This window comes from Chondrus crispus, genomic scaffold, assembly GCF_000350225.1.
Source record: "Chondrus crispus Stackhouse genomic scaffold, scaffold_210, whole genome shotgun sequence".
Classification (NCBI taxonomy): domain Eukaryota; phylum Rhodophyta; class Florideophyceae; order Gigartinales; family Gigartinaceae; genus Chondrus; species Chondrus crispus.
In genome coordinates, this window is record NW_005179085.1 from 55,546 (window position 1) to 75,238 (window position 19,693).

Here is a 19,693-nt window from a genome sequence, read left to right on the forward strand (position 1 = left end):
TGTGGTGGGGTCCTCATGAAGTTTTAAATTTCAGGAGGAGGTAGCTTTGGAATTTTTGCAGGGGGGGGGGGGGGGGTCGGCGATCAAACGGGGCGGCGCAAAAAAGGGGTGAAATCAGGAACGCCGCTTGTGTTTGACCACACGTTGGGGTCCGTCCGCATGCACCAAAACCGAGATCGGCAACTGTAAGCACTGTGCCGCCCTATGCGCCCCTAAAATGCCTCATAACGCTCACCGTCAGCCCGCCCTTCCGCCCCACCACGCCGTCTGACACCGCCCCCTTCCCCGTCCGCAATACAAATACCTCTCTCCGTTTCACCGCCGCCGAACGCCGTCACCCTCCGCGTCCCAATCGGAACTCCCCGCTCTCCCCCCACTCCGCGCCCCCCCACCGTTCTTACTCACCTCCATTCCCGCACTTTGCCCCCCCGCCCCGTCGCCCCGCAACACACGATGGCCACCCCCGAGAAGAACTCCGAGCCGGAGCCCACGGCCGCGCCCGAGCCGGTCGGCATCTGGAAGTATGTCCCCTCCCCGCGCGTCATGATGTGCGTCGTGGGTATCATCGGCTCGCTCTTGTTATACGCCCTGCTGCAGGAGAGGATCATGACCAAGCCTTACTTCACGGGCGAGGAGCCCGACGGGGAGGACGGCGAGTACTTCAAGAACACCTTGGTCCTCGTCTTTGCGAATCGCTTTTCCGCCGCGTTCGTCGCCGCCCTCGTCCTCCTCGTTAAGGGCGACTGGGGAGAGCTTCGGAATAAGGCCCCGCTGTATAAGTACTTCCTCATCAGTTTTTCCAATGTCATCGCCACGAGCTGCCAGTATGAGGCCCTCAAGTGGGTCACCTTCCCCACTCAGACTTTGGCAAAGTGCTGCAAGATGATTCCAGTTATGATTTGGGGTACCTTCATGTCCGGCAAGAAGTATGGCCCGGTCGAGTACGGTGTCGCCATCTTCGTCGCCCTCGGCTGCACAGTTTTCCTCGTCTCCGGAAACATCAAGGCGAAGAAGGCCAGCGCGGAGGACTCGTGGTTCGGACTCCTTCTCATGCTTGGTTATCTTGGTTTTGACGGCTTCACTTCCACCTTCCAGGAGAAGCTCTTCTCTGGCTACCAGATGACTATCTACAACCAGATGCTTTACGTCAACCTTTGCTCCGGTATGATGAGCATCGGCTTCCTCGTCGCCTCAGGCAAGGTCCTCGATTCGATCGCCTTCCTCACAAAGTACCCCTCAGTTGTCGGAGACATGAGCATTCTCTCCTTCTCCGCGGTGTCTGGTCAGTTTGCCATCACCTACACCATCAAGGAGTTCGGCGCTTTGTTGTACGCCACCATCATGACTATTCGCCAGTTCCTTTCCGTCTTCATGTCGAACCTCATCTTCCGCCACGGTATGACCCCCTTGCAATGGCTTGGTGCCGTCGTCGTCTTTGGCGCCTTGTTCTACAAGACGTACGCGAAGGCAAACAAGCCTAAGGCTGGACCCAAGACTGACGCCCCGGCCGAGGTCACTGTCCCGCTCACACAGCAGCCGGCCAAGTAAACGCTCGTCCCAATTCATTTTCTTGCACCGGCGTTTGAGGCAGGTTGTGTTGATGTCGCGGTCACGGAGTGGGGGTGGGAGGAATGTGTGACGTTGGATGGGATGTAAAGCAGGAGTGATATCTCCTATTTGATCGTTTTGTTTCGCAGTCTTTTTTGCTTTTGGTCTCGATTATTCCGGGCCCGCGCTTGTTGCAGGCAACTTTTTTTTGTTGGTTTTGGTATATCCGCGGCGTGGTGACGTGTTCTGGCAGGACTTGATGCCTGTCTAAACATTTGTAAGACGTCTTTTCGCGTGCGAAGTCAGAGCTAGTGTAGGCACACTGACAGGTTGAGGAGGTGGAGATGAAGCTATGGACAAAGCTACGGGGTAGGCACAGTTTGTAGTGTTCGTAAGGAAGTATACGGGCTCAAAACAGACTTTTTAAACATCCTTCAACATTGTAAACAGGTCCCGTACAGCGAAGTCGCAAGCTCTCTTCCGTTTCTCATCAATGTAATACCATAAAAACCACTATAACAAGCAGGACTTGTAAGCAAAAAGCGGCACGACTGCTCTGGTTACGCGAAGACCGTGCGAGAATGGCAGACATCGGCACATCCATCATTATCCTCTGACATTCATGCACGTGCAAAAGCATCGTGCCGCGGCAACGACAGGCACTCCCAGCGCACGACAAGCCACGCCTTGCCTGCGAAAGGCCCTCACCACCAGGTTGAGCGTGCGATCGGACGTGCGGCGGCTTTGACATCCCTGGCACCGAGCCCTGGCACCGATCAGGCGGGTGCGGTGCGCAGGCGGGCGGCGTCTGCGTCGGAACGGTAGTTGCGGCCTTACCGCGGTGCCTTGCCCTCCTCGATAACGACGGGGTCTGCCTTGAACATCTGGCTGATGGCGGACTGTCTCTTGAGCATTGCGAGCTGGTTGAGGCCGTCGTAGTATCGGGCGTTGACCACGTCCGGGCTGGTCTCGTTGCGCGCGGCGCGGAAGGCGTCCCGCGTGCGGCGCACCGCGTACTCGCGAAAGTTGTAATCGGAGAAGCGCCCGCCGTGCCGGAGCAGCGCCTTGTACAGCTTGCGGACGTCGCTGGCGCGCACGCTCATGACGAGGTCGTGGGTCGTGGGGTGGGCGACGGCAGGAGGGGATGCGGAGGTGCGAGATGGCGAGTTCGGAGGCGGCAGCGGGCCAGGAGAGGAGAGAATGAGAGCATGATAAGGGTCACAGTATTTCAAGGGGGCACGGCGAACACGTGTACATCACAGTATACGGAACAGTGCGGCGCTCACGCAATAGTGCAGAGCGATACAACGAGTACACGTATTAGAACGGACCCTTCCACTGGCATGGTATCTCGAGATAGACATCTTGGCCATTACACGTTCCATTGACCAATGGCCTTGTCACCGCACCCCAAAAGAGTCCTCTTCACTCTGCTCCTTCTTGCTCCATTTCTTCGCTCCCGTCTTTGGAGTGAGCCCTCATTCCACCTCACAGCCTGACCATGCCCTCCTCCTCGCACCTGCTCGCAGACCCCCCCCTAGCGGGCCGCGTCGCCGTCGTCACGGGAGCCTCGCGCGGCATCGGCCGCTCCATTGCCCTCTCGCTGGCGCGCGCGGGCTGCGACGTCGTCATCGCGGCCAAGTCAGTCACTGAGAAGCCCAACCTGCCTGGCACCATCTACACGGTCGCCGCCGAGGTCCGTCTCCTCGGCTCCCGCGCCCTCCCGGTGCAGGTGGACGTCCGTGATGACGCCGCCGTCAAGGGCATGGTCGACAAGACCGTCGCCACCTTCGGCAGGCTGGACTACCTCATTTGTAACTCGGGCGCGCTGTGGTGGCGTGACGTCGAAGACACCCCCATGAGCAAGTACGACCTTGTCAACGGCGTCAACGCCCGTGCCGTCTTTAGTTGCGTGCAGGCGAGCATCCCCGTCATGAAGGAGCAGGGCTATGGTCGCATTATCGTCATGTCGCCCCCCGTCGACTTGTCCTTGCTCAAGGGCAAGGTCGCCTACTCCATTTCAAAGTTTGGTATGACTATGATCGCCATGGGCGTTGCCCGCGAGCTTCAGGACACGGGCGTCGCCATCAACGCTCTGTGGCCCGCGACCCTGATTGAGAGCTTTGCCACTAGGAACTTTAAGATGGCCGACAGGACCCAGTGGCGAAAGGCTGATATTTTAGCTGACTGCGTGCTCAAGATCGTCCAGGAGCCGGACTTGTTTTCCGGAATGGCCTTGATTGATGAAGAGTACTTGAGTTGGAAGGGCGTCACCGATTTGAAGAAGTACCGTTGTGTCAGGGAGGTCGAGCCAAGAAAGGTTTGGCCCCCAGTCCCAGATGCGGGATGGGAGCCCAAGAACACAAAAGGTGTACCGCCGGGGATTAGCGCAAAACTGTAAATAGTGAAAAAGGCCCTCATGTATAGTTGGTTTGTTGGCAAAGGGGCCACCACGCCGTCATCCCACAACGGAAGCAGGAGGTTAGACGGCACAATGCATGGGGTGCATGGAACCTACCGAGATTTTGGCTCCAGTTGCTTTCTTGCGGAACTCCTTTGCGGCTCGGGGGTTCCTCCCGTTTTGCAAGGACCGCACCTTGGTGGGAAGGAATGCTTCCTCGTGTTTCCCTACTTATCGAAAAGTTCGGGGACATGGTTAACTAATATTGAGCGTTTTGACCGTGAAGGCGGCGAGACTTCTGATGAAAATATTGATTGAAATAGCGAAAGTGGGCAAACCCGTCTGCCTCTAAGATTAAAGTACTTGCTGCCGAAGGATGTCTGGCATTTGCAAGGAGCAATTTCTTTTCTCCTCTGGCGCTATCACCCGTTGACGGACAGGTACAAGGCAACAATGACGGAAACTTTCACGCCCTCACAAGCGCATTATATATTTTACTCTACACGCTGGACACCTCGTGTCTCCTGAAACCCTCCTTTTGCGAGAAACTGACTTCTACATCTCCACCAGCAAAGCGACTCTCAAAGACAAAAGCCTGCGCCAAGAGAAGCTAACTTACTCCTGCAACAGCTCGCCCTCTAACAAATTGTATCGTCAAACGAGTTTCTCCTCTCAACCTCCCCACACAGCCTTACCAAAGACCCCCTTAACCCCAAGTCCCCCTTCAAAGCTGCTTCCATCTCCGCTCTGCACCTCTTCATAACATCGCTTGTCTCTGCACCCCTCGCCGTATACCCTATTTCTGCCATCGCCTCGAAGAACCTTCCCCATATCGCACTGTGCTTCAGCTTGCTATCTACACTCTCCGTTCCGTCCAGCTTCAGCAGCTTTCGGGCGCAGACACTAGCCGCGTAACAGTCCGCATTGAAACTCCATAAAGCGGTGTCTTTCCGGCGATAGTCGTCCGCCAGAAAATCATTTCCCAGTTTCGATACATGCCTCGCCAGCGCATTCACATCACCGTCCACTAGCTGCGAGTCAACGGCGTGGTTGAAATCAACCACTGATACCCCCTTTGACCCCCAGGTACTAGCTGAGCTTCCATTATACGTATTTTCCGAGAGCTCGACATCGACATCATCTCGGAACAAGACGTTGTCTAATGTAACATCCCCATGAATAATTCCCGTCGTGTGAATAGCCTCAAGTGTGCGTAGCAGATCAACCACCAGGAACATCGCCACGGGCTCTGGGATCAACTCGTCACCCGATAAGGTTATAAGCTCCGCAAGCGTACAGGGGGCGACAGAGTTCAGAATGAGGTATGACCGAGGGTTCCCAATGTAGAACGCCACAGCAGACGGCACACTTCGGATGGGCGTCCCGTATCGATCATGCACCATTCTATAAACGTAGAACTCCCACGTGGAGTTGTCGTTTTCGGACATTTTGAGTGCCAGACGATGATCGGCTCCACTGTCCATATCCTCGGAATCACGCAGCTCCAGTACGTTGCACAAGTCTTCTACAAAGACTACTTCAGACTTACCTTCGTACCCTTGCCACAGGTACATGTCGACGTTGAAGGAAGTGATCGGTTGGCCAGGTGGTTCAAGATCAAAGAGCCCGTCCTTTTCGACTTCCGGGTCCGGCCCGTCAAGGAGATGGTAGCCAGGTTCTTTGATACACCAGTTCGCAAGGAAATCCATGTGTTCACTGGCAACCGTGGTTTCAGCTTGTCCATCCCCCAACTCTTCGATGTGTTCATCTATATGCATATCAGACTTTTGTTGAAGGCCATCACGACTCTCAAGGTGGCCCTCACGGCTTGGCTCCGTCTGTCTCTCTGACATGTCTTCTCGGCGTGCCTGCCCCTGTTCGTCTCCTGCCTGCTCAATGAGCCGCAAAACACGCTTGCCGAGGCCAGCGCTTCCTTCGTGATCTCCCATACGCGTGAGAGGTTTCCTCACGCCAAGGGCATTTTCCTTGTCGGCCATGTCCTTTGAAGGAATTGCAGTAGAAGATTGTGCTGAAGTCTGGGCACTCAGGTTCTCATCTCCATCCATGTAAATCTCAAACGTTGGCTGTTGCATTTTTTTCTCCTCTCTCGTCGCGGCACGTTGCGCAGAGAAGGACTCTGCCCTCGCTTCTTCCCTAGCCCGTTCCATCGGAAGAGAAGAGTTGAAAAGGTCCTCAACCTCCTGCAATGCGAGTTTGGTGTTGATTGTGGGTGATGTTGCACCCATCCCCAAACTCCTTCTATGATGATTAGGAGAGCGAATATCTTCTTCCTCAAGTGGCTCCGTCGTTGACATCGAACCTTTTGGTGGTGGAGTCGGACTGTATGCCTCTTCAACGTCCGGCTCTTGGTATATTTCTACATGCGTCTGCGCAGCGGGTCTATGTCGGTCGAGCACGCTCTTTGCTTTAGCACTCTGGGGAAGAGTCTCACCGGCCCACTTCGAGGGCAGCATACCCCCATTTTCTTTCTGAACTTCTTCGCGCTTGCTTATAGGCTTAAATGGAAACCCGTCCGCTTCCATCGTTCTCACATGATGGACCGCGAGTGGCGATTCCGAACTGGCCGAAGCATCTGCAAAAACCTCAAACCGCTCCACCTGCGCCTCTCTATTCTTATCAGGACGTGGAGAACCAACTATAGACTTCTGCCCCAGCCGCGGCTTGCTACTCCGTACTGATGACATGGGTCGTCTACCAGTGAGAGCCTGGCGTTCCGAAATGGGACCAAGGGCTGGGCGCACTTTGGTCGAGCTCGAAGCCACCGGTCCGGCACTTGCATCGCCGGGGCCACTCATGGCAGCATCATGGGCATCCGGACGGGCAAGAATATCGTCCGCAAGCGTGACTCTTCCGCGAGCAGCGCGAGTGTCCTTGGCTCTCGCAACATCTTTCTTCCTCTCCTCAGCATCCTTCGCCCTCTTCTCCGCTCTGCGAGCGCGAGCGGCCATTCTCGCAAAGTACTCGCGCTGGCGTTGTCCGAGTCGCTGGGCAGGTTCCGCGCCCATGCGCAAGCCAAGGGCATAGGTCTGTTCGGCCTTATCGTACTGTTTCGCGAGCTCGAGCGTGGTAGCCCAGGCCTCGTAATAAAGCGCGACAACCTCCCCGATACGATGGCGCTGCATGTACTCGAACACATCGAGCTTGTCATCACGGAGATCTGCGTAGCGGATCCACAAGCGGACGAATCTGCGATCGTTGCGGTATTTTGGGTCCTTTGCGTAGCGGCGGCAGGCGCCTTCGACGACGGAGACAATCAAATCGGAGCCGCGCGGGAAGAAGTCGACAACCCACTTGGCGTACATGACCCAGGGGCCGAGCGGATCGGCCGCGTAAGGTCCGATGCCGTTCTGGCCGTCGCGAATGGCGGCTTCGTGAAGGGCACGTTGACGGTTGAGATCCTCTGTTTTCATGACGAGGGCGTCGTTGAGGGCGGGGACACTGCGGCCATGCGAGACGGGGAGGACGTTCTCTTTCGATGATTCCCACTCAGGAGCAGACATGGTAGTTGGCGAGCCAGAGGCTCCGTGACGAGAGAGGGAAGGGTTGGTTTGGTGGGTGAGGATAAAGGGATGTTGCAATGGTTGTTGGGATGGGATGGATGGAAAGGCGGGAATCAGATGGCTTTGAATCGGTGGTCAGGGAGCGGGTCTCGGAAGAGTTGGGTGGGTCCGATTTGCGCTAGACATGTGGCGAATTCAAAATTTCAAAATTTCCCCCCAACCTGGCCACTGTGCTACAGTATGGGCTTACATATATGGGCATCCAATTACAGCTACGACAGAAAGGAAGCGGACCGTCGCCCCTGGAACTGCATTGCGGCAGGATAGATCCGAGTGCGAACTGCGTGTCCTTCGCAGTCAGTTCTAGGAAAAGCCTCTCGAAAAACTACTTCCGCGGCCACCTTCACACCTTGCGGCGAGATAATGACATCATTCCAAAAACTTTATTACATTCAAACCCTTTCGCATTCCTCCCCACTTGCGACGCGCAACGCGCCCCGCGCCACGGAGCCCACTTGTCTCTACTAATTCCTTCCTTTTCTATCCCGCTTCGCATCGCTTGCGTACATGCCGCCATCCCCAGCAGTGATACCCGTCAACATGACCCCGACCATAACTGATTAGTAAAAATATTGCCCAGCCAAGAACAAATATCCAAAACGTGATGCCTCGAGCCCCACCATGCAGTAGAAGACAACTGCAAAAACACAGTTTTCAACCATCATCCCACCTGTTACGCCTTTGGTGCATGCAGCAGTTCCAAAGAAAAGAAAGGCGACCTGATATCTGTTGTGCTTTTAGGCGGAGGCGCGGAGGCGTAGTAGTAAGCCGGGAATCCTCCGTTCACTCCGCTGATGACATCTCGGTTCTGTACGTCAGAGACCAAGATCGGCAGAAGTGGGGACGCGGGCCCCGTAGCTTTCGAGAACCGCGGGATGGATAGAAGACGGCTGGATGAGGGATGAGAACATGAAAGAGTTGGATTCGGTTGGCGAGACGCGAGATGTGGCGTCGTAGAGTGGTACATGAAGTGTTTGCTCGAGTTGTGACATTTCTGGGGCACCCTAGACTATCCTACTATCCTTTATCGACGTTCTTCACGGAATTTGTATGCCTTCCACCTTTCGCGGTAGAGCCGCCTTTGACTTTCATCCGCGCTTCCCCACGGAATTCGTATGCGTTCCACCTTTCGCGGTAGAGCCGCCTTTGAATTCCTCCAACTGCCTTTCGAGCTCATCTACTCTCGCCTGGGCTGCTTTTGCCTTTGCTTGTGCTGCTTCCTTTGCACGCCGTTCTGATGCAGCAGTTGCTTGCGCTTCTTCCATTGCACGCCTTTCTGCTTCCTCTGCACGCTGTTCTGATGCAGCAGCCGCTTCCGCTGCTTCCGCTGCAAGCCGTTCTGATGCAGCAGCCGCTTCCGCTGCTTCCGCTGCAAGCCGTTCTGATGCAGCAATTGCTTGCTCTGCTTCCTTTGCACGCCGTTCTCTCCGGGTCGGTGACTGGGCGGCCTCTTCTGCGGTCTGCTGCGGTCTAAATATATTTTCTGCAGTTAGGTTGCGTTCACGGAACAAAAAGCAGTCCACAAGCGTATCCCCTGTGTATACAACCTCTGAGTCGTAGTCAAGACGAGAACGGGTGTTTCGGATTAGCTTTCTTACTATCACGCGATCCGCCTCACGATCTAACATAACATATGTCTCAATCCCAGTGCGGCAGTACTCCTTAGACTTGGCGTTCATGTCAGTCAGTCTGTTGTTCGGGGTGGTGATTTCTATTACCATGCGTGGTATGTTGTCTTCGTGAAACATGATTTTCTGTGACCGGGGAGATGCGTTGCCGGTGCTTTGAGCGGAAGCGTACGGACCCACAACAACATCCGGAATTCGGACGCTCGGCGACTGACTCTTCCCGGAACAGACCTTAACTTTGGGCGCAGTGTAGATATTCACACGATTGTTACCGGTCAGCTCGACGGCCCTGAACTTAGCCACGATGAATCCCTTCATGATCGCGTGTTGAGCATCGGTCATGTTGGGGCGATGAAACAAAATTCCTTCAACAAGTTCGTAACGATCTTCTGCTTTGTTCGGCAAATCCAAGTATACATCAAGTTCGCAGGGGACGAGATGAAGCTCACCAATATGCTCGTCTTGCACGAGGAGATCGCTTTCGTCGGCGAATGTGGACGAGGCTGGAGAAGTGGGAGAGTTGAAAGTATTGGGAGACTGTGGCTGCGGAAAAGCGCTGTCCGAGTTGTGTGAAGGAAAGGCCATGTTGCGGCCTCAAGCGCAATCGCCTGGTCTAGATGTCTTGGACCCCCGGGTGTGTTAGTGTACGTAGCGGAGCTGAGCTTTTTGTCCAGGGGCAGGCCACTTCGGAAGCATCGAATGCGGCAGTGTTGGATATCGCTACTACATATACTGTGCACATCCCTCTCCACCTGTCTCCTGGCCAGGGGGCACTTCCTTTTACCACACCCAGAGCAATGGCAAGAAGTCAACAACCATCATACAAAAGTACAGAATTAGAATTAAATCCTACTTTTTGGCTTAAAATTGACCTCATTTTGTCTCACTCTTTTCTCAGATCCACCTCTCAGATCCACCTCAGAAACAAAGACAGTTTGCAATGCATCAATGAGCGAGCGGCATGCCAGCGGTGCACTCCTTTGCGCAGCGTTTCCGCCGACACAATTCAAACCAGCGACCTGCCTGTTCACAGGTCACATGACCTCGCGTGACCATTCCTCATCGCAGCAACCAGACTGAGCAACCCCTTATCGCCCATCGCCCATCGCCCCTCGCCCATCGCCCCTCGCCCATCCCCATGCGTCCACCTCCCCACCCCCAAGTCTTCCTGGCGACAAGCCAATCCCCGGCGACGTGCAGGCTAGAGCGGGTGGAGGACGGCGCGCAGAAGAAGTTGAAGCGCGAGCAGGAGCGGCAGCGGACGAAGACGGCGGAGAAGGAGGTGGCGCGGGCGGGGTGGGCGCGGCCGTGCAGGAGGTGCTGGCGAAGAAGGAGCGGGAAGGGCGGTTGATGAACACAAGCAGCGTGAGGTTCGACGAGCGCGACGGGCGCGGCGAGGTGACGTTTATGATTGTGTCGACGGTGGGGATGGAGAAGAAGCGCGGGCGGAAAAGCCGTACAAGTAAAGTTTCCTCAAACACTCCATGCCTTTATCCACTCTATTCCATTTATTTATATTCATGTATTGATACTTTCATTCCAAAAACTTTATTACATTCAAACCCTTTCGCATTCGTGCAGCAGTTCCAAGGAAAAGAAAGGCGACCTGATATCTGTTGTGCTTTTAGGCGGAGGCGCGGAGGCGTAGTAGTAAGCCGGGAATCCTCCGTTCACTCCGCTGATGATACCTCGGTTCTGTACGTCAGAGACCAAGATCGGCAGAAGTGGGGACGCGGGCCCCGTACCTTTCGAGAACCGCGGGATGGATAGAAGACGGCTGGATGAGGGATGAGAACATGAAAGAGTTGGATTCGGTTGGCGAGACGCGAGATGTGGACGTCGTAGAGTGGTACATGAAGTGTTTGCTCGAGTTGTGACATTTCTGGGGCACCCTAGACTATCCTACTATCCTTTATCGACGTTCTTCACGGAATTTGTATGCCTTCCACCTTTCGCGGTAGAGCCGCCTTTGACTTTCATCTGCGCTTCCCCCCGGAATTCGTATGCTTTCTACCTCTCGCGGAAGAGCCGCCTTTGCCTTTCCCGGACTGCCTTTCGAGCTCATCTACTCTCGCCTGGGCTGCATCTGCCTTTGCTTGTGCTGCTTCCTTTGCACGCCGTTCTGATACAGCAGTTGCTTGCGCTGCTTCCTTTGCACGCCGTTCTTTTTCCTTTGCACGCCGTTCTTTTTCCTTTGCACGCCGTTCTGATACAGCAGTTGCTTGGGCTGCTTCTGCCTTTGCTTGGGCTGCTTCTGCCTTTGCTTGGGCTGCTTCCTTTGCACGCCGTTCTGATACAGCAGTTGCTTGCGCTTCTTCCTTTGCACGCCGTTCTCTTTCCTTTGCACGCTCTTCTCTCCGGGTCGGTGACTGGGCGGCCTCTTCTGCGGTCTGCTGCGGTCTAAATATCTTTTCTGCAGTTAGGTTACGTTCACGGAACAAAAAGCAGTCCACAAGCGTATCCCCTGTGTATACAACCTCTGAGTCGTAGTCAAGACGAGAACGGGTGTTTCGGATTAGCTTTCTTACTATCACGCGATCCGTCTCACGGTCTATGATAACATATGTCGCAATCCCAGTGCGGCAGTACTCCTCAGACTTGGCGTTCATGTCGGTCAGTCTGTTGCTCGGGCTTGTGATTTCTATTACCATGAGTGGTATGTTGTCTTCGTGAAATATGATTTTCTGTGACCGGGGAGATGCGTTACCGGTGCTTTCAGAGGAAGTGTACGGACCCACAACAACATCCGGAACTCGGACGCTCGGCGACCGACTCTTCCCGGAAGAGACCTTAACTTTCATCTCAGGGTAGATATTCACACGATTGTTACCGGTCAGCTTGACGGCCCTGAACTTAGTCACGAGGAATTCCTTTATGATCGCGTGTTGAGTATTGGCCATGTTGGGTCGATGAAACAAAATTCCTTCAACAAGTTCGTAACGATCTTCTGCTTTGTTCGGCAAATCCAAGTACACGTCAAGTGCGCAGGGGACGAGATGAAGCTCACCAACATGCGGTTCGTCTTGCACGAAGAGATCGCTTTCGTCGGCGAATGTGGCCGAGGCTGGAGAAGTGGGAGAGTTGAGGGTATTGGGAGACTGTGGCTGCGGAAAAGCGCTGTCCGAGTTGTGTGAAGGAAAGGCCATGTTGCGGCCTCAAGCGCAATCGCCTGGTCTAGATGACTTGGAACCCCGGGTGTGTCAGTGTAGCGAAGCTGAGCTTTTTGTCCAGGGGCATGCCACTTCGGAAGCATTGCATGCGTAGATAAGTGGCAAGAAGTCAACAACCATTATTCAAAAGTACAAAATTAGAATTAAATCCTACTTTTTGGCTTAAAATTGACCTCATTTTATCTCGCTCTTTTCTCAGATGCACCGCAACGGTGAACACTTCATAAACAAAGGCAGCTTTGGTGCATCAATGACCCAACGGCTTGCCAGCGGTGGACCCCTTTGCGCAACGTTTCCGCCGACACAATTCAAACCAGCGCCCTGCCTGCGACCTCGCGTGACCATTCTTCATCGCAGCAGCCCCACGCCTTCCTGGCGACAAGCCAATCCCCGGCGACGTCCACGCGGGGGCCGCCCCCGCTCTGACATTTCTGTATTAGCAACGTACAAGCGACTCACAGGCTCCGAACACATCGCAACGGCGTGGGAGACTCCACAAAGTCGTAGGAGACCTCCCTCACCCGAAGGACTGCATCAGCTAGTGGCAGATCATGACTGACGACCTCTAGTGATAGACCTATCCGACAGGGGCTTGTTCTCATATGAGGCCGGCGATGTGCTCATATGAGGACAGCTCTTTTTTCGCAAAATATATATAAATTAAATTGAACATTCAAAAAGCTACCTTGAGCACTATTTCCTTAACGTGCGTGTTTTGGGTAACAGCATATTGCAGAACACCCTAATAGCAGAGCTTTGAATACGCAAAAAGCTTAAGAATATAATACAGATTGAGTACCAAGTTGCCTTTTTGAACTGGCATTTTTGGTTTCGAAGTTGCTTTACATGGGCTTTTAGGGTGGTTTAGAAAAGCTTGTTTTCCAGACATATCTAAAAACGACCACGAAGCACATGCAATTCTCACAAAGTTCTTTCTGGTCCCAAGTCAGAAGTCAAGTACGGTGGCGGGGGTATCATTTTCTTTCTTGTCGTGGAAGTGAAAATCAAGAATAAAATAGGTCGACTACTGTACTTATGTGAGACGAAAGTCTTCACATGAGTACAGGGGGGGCCGCCCATTAGTGCCGCTTTTACTTATGCCACCCTCCCACTAATGCCGGCCAGACGCGCGAACACGAAAAGTGCTACGTGTCACACGGGTCCGGGTGTTATGCTGCTGTTATGCTGCTGTTATGCTGTTTTTGAGACGAGTCAGGGTCTGACGAACTCAACTGCAAAGCAATCAAGTGCTGAAGATGGGATCGCAGAGGACGGGAGAGAGAGAAGGACTGTACCCTCTGTCGTTGAGATCGCGGAATTGTTTGGAGAGCTGAAAGTTTAGGCGACTGAATGCCAGACGCTCTATCGTACCACCTGTACGACCAGCTCTCCCACTTTCGGTACCACTTCCTCCTGTCGTACGCAGTAGAGGCCCCCCGCCGGTACCCGCTGCCCTGAGACATCCTGTCGAATTACTCTTTGGAAGTGCACTGGTCCCGCGCATACCGATTCGGCCCCCACTTTTCCTCAGCCGCCGAGTCTCACCCGCTCTTGACCTGCCATTTGTCGTTGCCGCCGCCCTACACGCACCAGTACTGCGGCCCTATACCCGCTCATAACGTTCGTTTCCCCGCAGAAGTTCTACCCGATAACAGGAACATGTTCTGCATCGCGCACTGCAACAGCGAAACTTCTCCTATCCCGGCCGTCATTCTCGACTACCATGACCCCTCTACTGATAACTATCCATCAGCACCTCCCATTGCTGGGCATAGAAGTCTCGTAATCGGCATCCTCCGAGGAACTCTTCCATCATTCAAGCTTGTGCATTTTCCGGATCAAAATGCTCCGTGCATTCTCGATGGAGCTGTTGCTTGGAATAATGGGGCGTACGAGTTTCGTGAGTGTCACGGTGAAATTTGGATCCTTAACATGGATAGTTGCTCCAAGCAGGATGACACCATAACAGCTTGCTGTCTGCAGAATCGTTCCCCTACCGTCTGCCCAGTACTCTCCTGTCATTCTGAGAAGCCAATTTTAAAGTTGAAGCCGACCAGCATTTACAGTTTTTACAAAGATGATCGATTTGATGGAAGGAAGCACGCTAAGGAGTGGGTTGCAGCCTTAACAGTAGTCCATCATCTTTCGACAAAGGCTACCCTAAGTGCCTTGCGTAACCCGCGCAAGTTGAAACCTTTGGCGTTTTCTGCAGAAGAAGATTTCTTCTTGATATGGTGGCCACGGCCGAAACCACGTTCGCTGAAACACTTTTTGCTGGAACTTCATTTCGCCAGCAAGATGTCAACCGAAGTACAATTCAAGTTTTTGCAAATTCTTCCACACCACACAGGCTTTTATAGATGTGCCATGTACCGGAATGAATTGTACTTCGATGACGAGTCTGACGTGCCATACCCAACGGAGCAGGTGCAAGAGCTCGCGCGACGGGATAGGTTCACCAATTGTACGGATCGCATGCAAGAATTTGTCAGACGTCCAACAGTCCTAACCTTGGACCTGTCTAGAGATAAAAGGAAATTAGCAGTTTGAGGTTGAACACGATGCCAATGCCTGTTTTCTTGCTGCCTAATGACACTGTCAGCAATTCAGCGGGTCGGTGTCGTTCGTTCACGGGTGGATTTTAATAGTACTGTAGTACAGTAGGCACCCCTCAGTAGTTCACCCCCGTGCCAGGACCCAAAAATGCGAACTATTGACAGAACGAACATTTAAGATCGCATTGCTGGCATAGGTCCTTTACCCAAAATGCTCGGAAATGAGCGTCTGCCATGTTCTCTTTCTCGTCTGCTCTCTGTATGCCTCGAAAAAGGCTCGCTTTGCCCGACGAAGCCCCTCGCTGGCCGCAACGACGCCTGCCCTTTCCGCTAAAGCCTCCACCCCCTCAAATAACTGCGCAACATCGGACAGTGGCAGTAGTTTCTCAATAACAATTGAGAATTCGTACAGAATTCTTACGGATCTTTTGAATTGTTCGCGGATTGCAACCGAAACGAGTTGCTGCATCTCTCACGGTGAACCCATTACAGTGGTGCTCCTCAATAGTTCGCAGTTGAATAGTTCGTTTGGTCAATAGTTCGCCTTTCGGACCATGTCACGCCTTCTCAGACGTGTACACGTGTACTCGTGTAGACCGTTGTGGTCCCGACCGTTGTTTGAGGGAGTGGAGGTTTTAGCAGAAAGGACAGGTCTTATTGCGGCCAGCAAAGGGCTTCGTCGGGCAAAACGAGTCTTTTTCGAGACCTACCGAGAGCAGACAAGGAATAGAACACGGCAGACAATCATTTCAGAGCATTCTAAGCAATAAATGGAGATGTGCCAGAAAGGCGAGCATAATAGTTCGTTCTGTCAATAGGTCGTATCTGTGGGTCCTGGCACGGGGGCGAACTATTGAGAGGTACCTACTGTACAGAGCTGGTGAATAATATCTGCTTTTTCGGAGAGAGTCAATCTTTTGCGCATGCTTTTGACAGCGGGTGCGGAGTTCAACGTCATTGCGCGCAATGTGGACGGCTGCGGGGCGGGATGAAGAAGAGATTATACTCGTGCTCTTGGAGCATGAACAATTTAAGGGAGGACAGTGGCGGCCGCGCCGGTCTGAATAGGTACACGTGTACACGTCTGAAAAGCCGTGACATCGTCAGAAATGCGAACTATTGGCGTAACGAACTATTCAAAAGCGAACTATTGAGGAGCCCCCCCCACCCCCCCCCCCCCCCTTGTAATGTATTGAAAGAGCAGATATGGTCTAAGAAGCAGTCACATTGCGAACCATCTATTGCAAAAAGAGTAATGAAAGAAGCGAAAGGAAACTTGAAATATTATTTGAAAGACCCAGAAGTACATTTAGATACATTGGGTGCATTCCGAAACTGTGATTTTCCCAAATTACCAAATGTGGCGGCGGCACCCCGGAAATGAAAAACATTCCGACTCCAGTTCGCCAGTTTTCCTAGCGAATTGGCGGGTGCGCTACTGTATGAATAAGGCATTCGCAAGAAAATGGGAGTCATAGATGATGGGTGGGGCGCAGAGTGGCCCTATTTGGATCGCGGGAAATTTGGCGGAGCAACTGGCGAACTGTAGAGGTGTTGACACCGACATCAGTGACCCCTCTACAGATCTTCGCATCTGGAGAAAATCCGACAAATTTATCGCATTTTCATTGGTCGATATTTGGTAATTTGGTTTTCCGGCCATTTCAGAATGCACCCATTTTATTCTCAAACATAAACGGATGAATATAATAACTGTTCAATCTTCCTTGCATCAGCAGTCCTTCTGGAGGCGTTTGAAGTCATTCGAGTGAACTTCATAGTTTCCAAGGGGCCATAATCCGCAACACATTCGCCTATAGTCCTTTTGGCGCTCCAAAGCTGAGAAAAGAGGCCATGAGCGGCACTGAAAGAGCTCGGTAGCGGCGTAACTCCTGGTTCTGTCACAAAAAACATCATCGATCAGAGGGCTTCACTTAAACCAGATCCTGATAAACTTTACGGAGTGCTCGTTGAGGTCTAGACATTTCGCCGACGAACGCGTTTCTCACTGCAAAACACGACAGAGAACCAACGCGGAGCAGGCAGACGTTAATTACCGAGTGCATGAAAATAGATGTGACGACATCACCTACTAATGCCATCTCCCAATAGTGCCTGTTTTTGGGGTCTCGCACGGGGCGGCACTAATGGGTAGGGTCTCCTGTACATGTGTCACTCAGACACTACCCCTCCTCGAGGGGTAGCTCCTCGGCCGTTCATAATCTAGCCACGTCTGCCCTTCAATTCTCCTCCGTGATCTCCCTGCTCGCACAGCTCATCGGTTCTCGCGGTGCCTCCAGTCATGCGCGCTTGCATGTTGCCCGTCTGGCAGACCCAGACCTGGCATTCTGCGTATGAGGTGAACAGGGACCTCCCTACTGCACATACATTCACTGAGGTAGACTATCTTCACCTCAAATGACGCAAAACTGCTCATCTTCTGGACAGGACATGCTTTCCTCGCAGAATTCGGACCAATAGCCCGCCTCGCCTTGGCGCTCATACTGACCACGCTTCTCTCTGTCCTGGACGCGTCAAAACACATCACTGGTAGAGCTACGGAAGACGTGTGCGGGCTCCTTGTACTTGTCCCGAAGAAACGTTTGCTTCATTGCAGCAGCCATTGTTCATTACAACACCGCCGCCTGACTCTCATCCCGGACCGATGTCACGCACGCCATCATAGACATACTGTACAAGATGACCTAACGCCGGTACAGAGAGTTCTAGGTATGTAATTGCTGATGTGAAAAACGTGCTGAAAGAGGCCGCTTCATGAGAATTCTGTTTTCTGGGGGTCATTTGCACCGTACCGATGGTGTTTTGCACCGTACCGATGGTGTTTTCCACCGTGACAAATTGGCCACGGTAGAAATAACTGGTCCTCCAAGTCACGGCTAGCAGTAATATTTTCGAAGATTTGAAGATTGGGAACAGCAATGCGCAACATTTCGATATGACAGAAACTACTGCCGACGGCGACGAGTCGTCGTCGCCGACGTTTGTACATGTGTCGTCGTCGCCGACGACACATGTACAACGAAAATTAAAACGTGAAAATAGGGTTTTGATGCTAAACGTCCGGAAAATCTTACCAACAGCCGTTTTCACCGTGGTCGAGATCGTCACGGTGAAAACCGCATTTTGACCACCGTGAAAAGGACCCGAAAATATGAATTCTCATGAAGCGGCCTCTGAAATGCCATCCGATCCAGCTCACCAGGGCAAACCATCACCGAAAATATTTCTGGTAAGAAATCACGCGTTGACTAATGAAACTTGGGCGTTTCTCGACAATTGATCCTTTAAGCTTCAATTCCGGCACCGGTTGAATGAATGGTCACAGCGTGACGATTAGACCCCTCATGTCACACAGTCCATCCATCACACATGCGTCATATCGTGCTCATTTTTCTGAACCTTAAACCACCGGTGCCGCCCATGTGCCACCCGGTGCCAAATACTATATTGTTGCCTCTCACTAACTCGCCTATTCCATACTCCACTCAAAAGCTCCAGGACGTAACATGGAACTCCGTGTTACGGAACTTTGTCCTGGAGCTTTTGAAAGGTCCAGGACGAAGTTCCATGTTATGAAATCAGCCATGCTCCACAACATTGTTTAAGCTTAGGCGGTGCATCATTTCAGCGTACAGAAACATCATCGAACGGGACCTGTGAGTATGTCCAGCTGTGAATTGTGAGTCATACTTGTGACGATGTCCACAGAAGCTCACTTGCCCTCTTTCGCTTCAGCTTGAGCTTTCCTTTCCAGTCAGAAGAGACGGTTGATTCCATGATAGCCGTCTTTGTTGTACCCAAGGGTACTGCAGACTGTCGAGTTGGAGTTCTGTCGCGTGCCTTTGTGGGCCGAGACAGCCTAGTCATATATCTGAAGGGCCTTTTTCTGGTCCTTCCCGCACATGCCCTGGATGTTTGTATTCATCTTCGGACTTGTGGCTCATCTTTGAACATGCCCATGAAATATGTCTCACGGGCTTGGTCCTCATACACTTACGATCATCACTTTGATAGCAAATAGGCCATTTTCTGCCTCATTTCTCAGTTGTTGGCGCATAGAAAACGCTCTGAGAAGGATATTGGTTCAAACAAAAACCACTTTGTAAGCAATTCAGCCGTTTGCGGGGTCGTCGTCTTTTTTAATAGCTCGAACAATTCCCACTCCAACTTTCTTTCCATCTCATCATCAAAGTCTATGCGTTTAGTTTGTGAGTACAGGGGGGGGGTCGCGATATAGTGCCATCTTTGTTAGTGCCAGCTCCGATATAGTGCCACCCTTCTGTGGGTGGCATGAATATTGAGCCAAAAACGAAGGGTCTCCAGAGAGGCAAGGCAGTTGGATGGACGTACTGCCCGAGAGCCGCTGCCGCCGCGGAAAGATATTATGCAGTTGCGTACTAGAATAGAGACTATGGCGGAAAAAGGCAGGGTCGATGATGCAATTGGACATCTGCAAAAGTGTAGGCTGGAATTTATCGCTGCGAAAAAGGAGGAAGTCAATGCGACGGCTCGGCAGCTACTAATAACAGAAATGCTTGATTAGACTGAGTCTGTAGTGAAGATGCGAAGTATGAGTGATGGCGTCCTGCGAGCGGTCTTTCTGAGCAGTGATGCCAAGGGAGTGGCTGCAAAAAAGCCGTAAATCTCATTATCTTACAGTGCCTGGATGGATATAGTGCCGTTTTCGGCCCACTAACACAGGGTAGCACTATATCACGACCTCCCCCTCCCTCCCTCCCTCCTCCCTCCTTCACCCTCTCCCTTCTTTCCTCCTCTCCTCCCCTCCCCC

General features: G+C 52.7%; 7 protein-coding genes; 5 read left to right on the plus strand and 2 right to left on the minus strand.

The window, feature by feature from the left end:
- The first annotated feature begins 453 nt into the window (after positions 1-453).
- On the plus strand, positions 454-2,009 carry CHC_T00008958001 (Adenosine 3'-phospho 5'-phosphosulfate transporter, PAPST). XM_005715301.1 is given in 2 exon segments: positions 454-1,548; positions 1,549-2,009. 1 exon segment carries the CDS (start codon positions 454-456, stop codon positions 1,546-1,548), a length of 1,095 nt encoding a protein of 364 aa, XP_005715358.1. The 3' UTR covers positions 1,549-2,009.
- Positions 2,010-2,778: 769 nt separating this feature from the next.
- Positions 2,779-2,933, minus strand: CHC_T00004052001 (hypothetical protein). XM_005715302.1 is given in 2 exon segments: positions 2,779-2,804; positions 2,805-2,933. The coding sequence occupies 1 exon segment, from the start codon at positions 2,931-2,933 to the stop codon at positions 2,805-2,807; it is 129 nt and encodes a 42-aa protein (XP_005715359.1). The 3' UTR covers positions 2,779-2,804.
- A 116-nt stretch (positions 2,934-3,049) lies between these two features.
- Positions 3,050-4,361, plus strand: CHC_T00008477001 (3-oxoacyl-[acyl-carrier-protein] reductase). XM_005715303.1 is given in 2 exon segments: positions 3,050-3,949; positions 3,950-4,361. 1 exon segment carries the CDS (start codon positions 3,050-3,052, stop codon positions 3,947-3,949), a length of 900 nt encoding a protein of 299 aa, XP_005715360.1. The 3' UTR covers positions 3,950-4,361.
- Positions 4,362-6,774: 2,413 nt separating this feature from the next.
- CHC_T00004053001 (hypothetical protein) lies at positions 6,775-7,449 on the plus strand. The gene has a single exon (XM_005715304.1). The coding sequence runs from the start codon at positions 6,775-6,777 to the stop codon at positions 7,447-7,449; it is 675 nt and encodes a 224-aa protein (XP_005715361.1).
- Positions 7,450-8,492: 1,043 nt separating this feature from the next.
- CHC_T00004054001 (hypothetical protein) lies at positions 8,493-12,506 on the minus strand. XM_005715305.1 is given in 4 exon segments: positions 8,493-8,618; positions 8,619-8,732; positions 11,417-12,312; positions 12,446-12,506. The coding sequence occupies 3 exon segments, from the start codon at positions 12,504-12,506 to the stop codon at positions 8,619-8,621; spliced, it is 1,071 nt and encodes a 356-aa protein (XP_005715362.1). The 3' UTR covers positions 8,493-8,618.
- Positions 12,507-14,260: 1,754 nt separating this feature from the next.
- CHC_T00004055001 (hypothetical protein) lies at positions 14,261-14,878 on the plus strand. Its single transcript, XM_005715306.1, has one exon. It carries the CDS (start codon positions 14,261-14,263, stop codon positions 14,876-14,878), a length of 618 nt encoding a protein of 205 aa, XP_005715363.1.
- Positions 14,879-18,679: 3,801 nt separating this feature from the next.
- CHC_T00004056001 (hypothetical protein) lies at positions 18,680-18,925 on the plus strand. The gene has a single exon (XM_005715307.1). The coding sequence runs from the start codon at positions 18,680-18,682 to the stop codon at positions 18,923-18,925; it is 246 nt and encodes an 81-aa protein (XP_005715364.1).
- Positions 18,926-19,693: the final 768 nt, after the last annotated feature.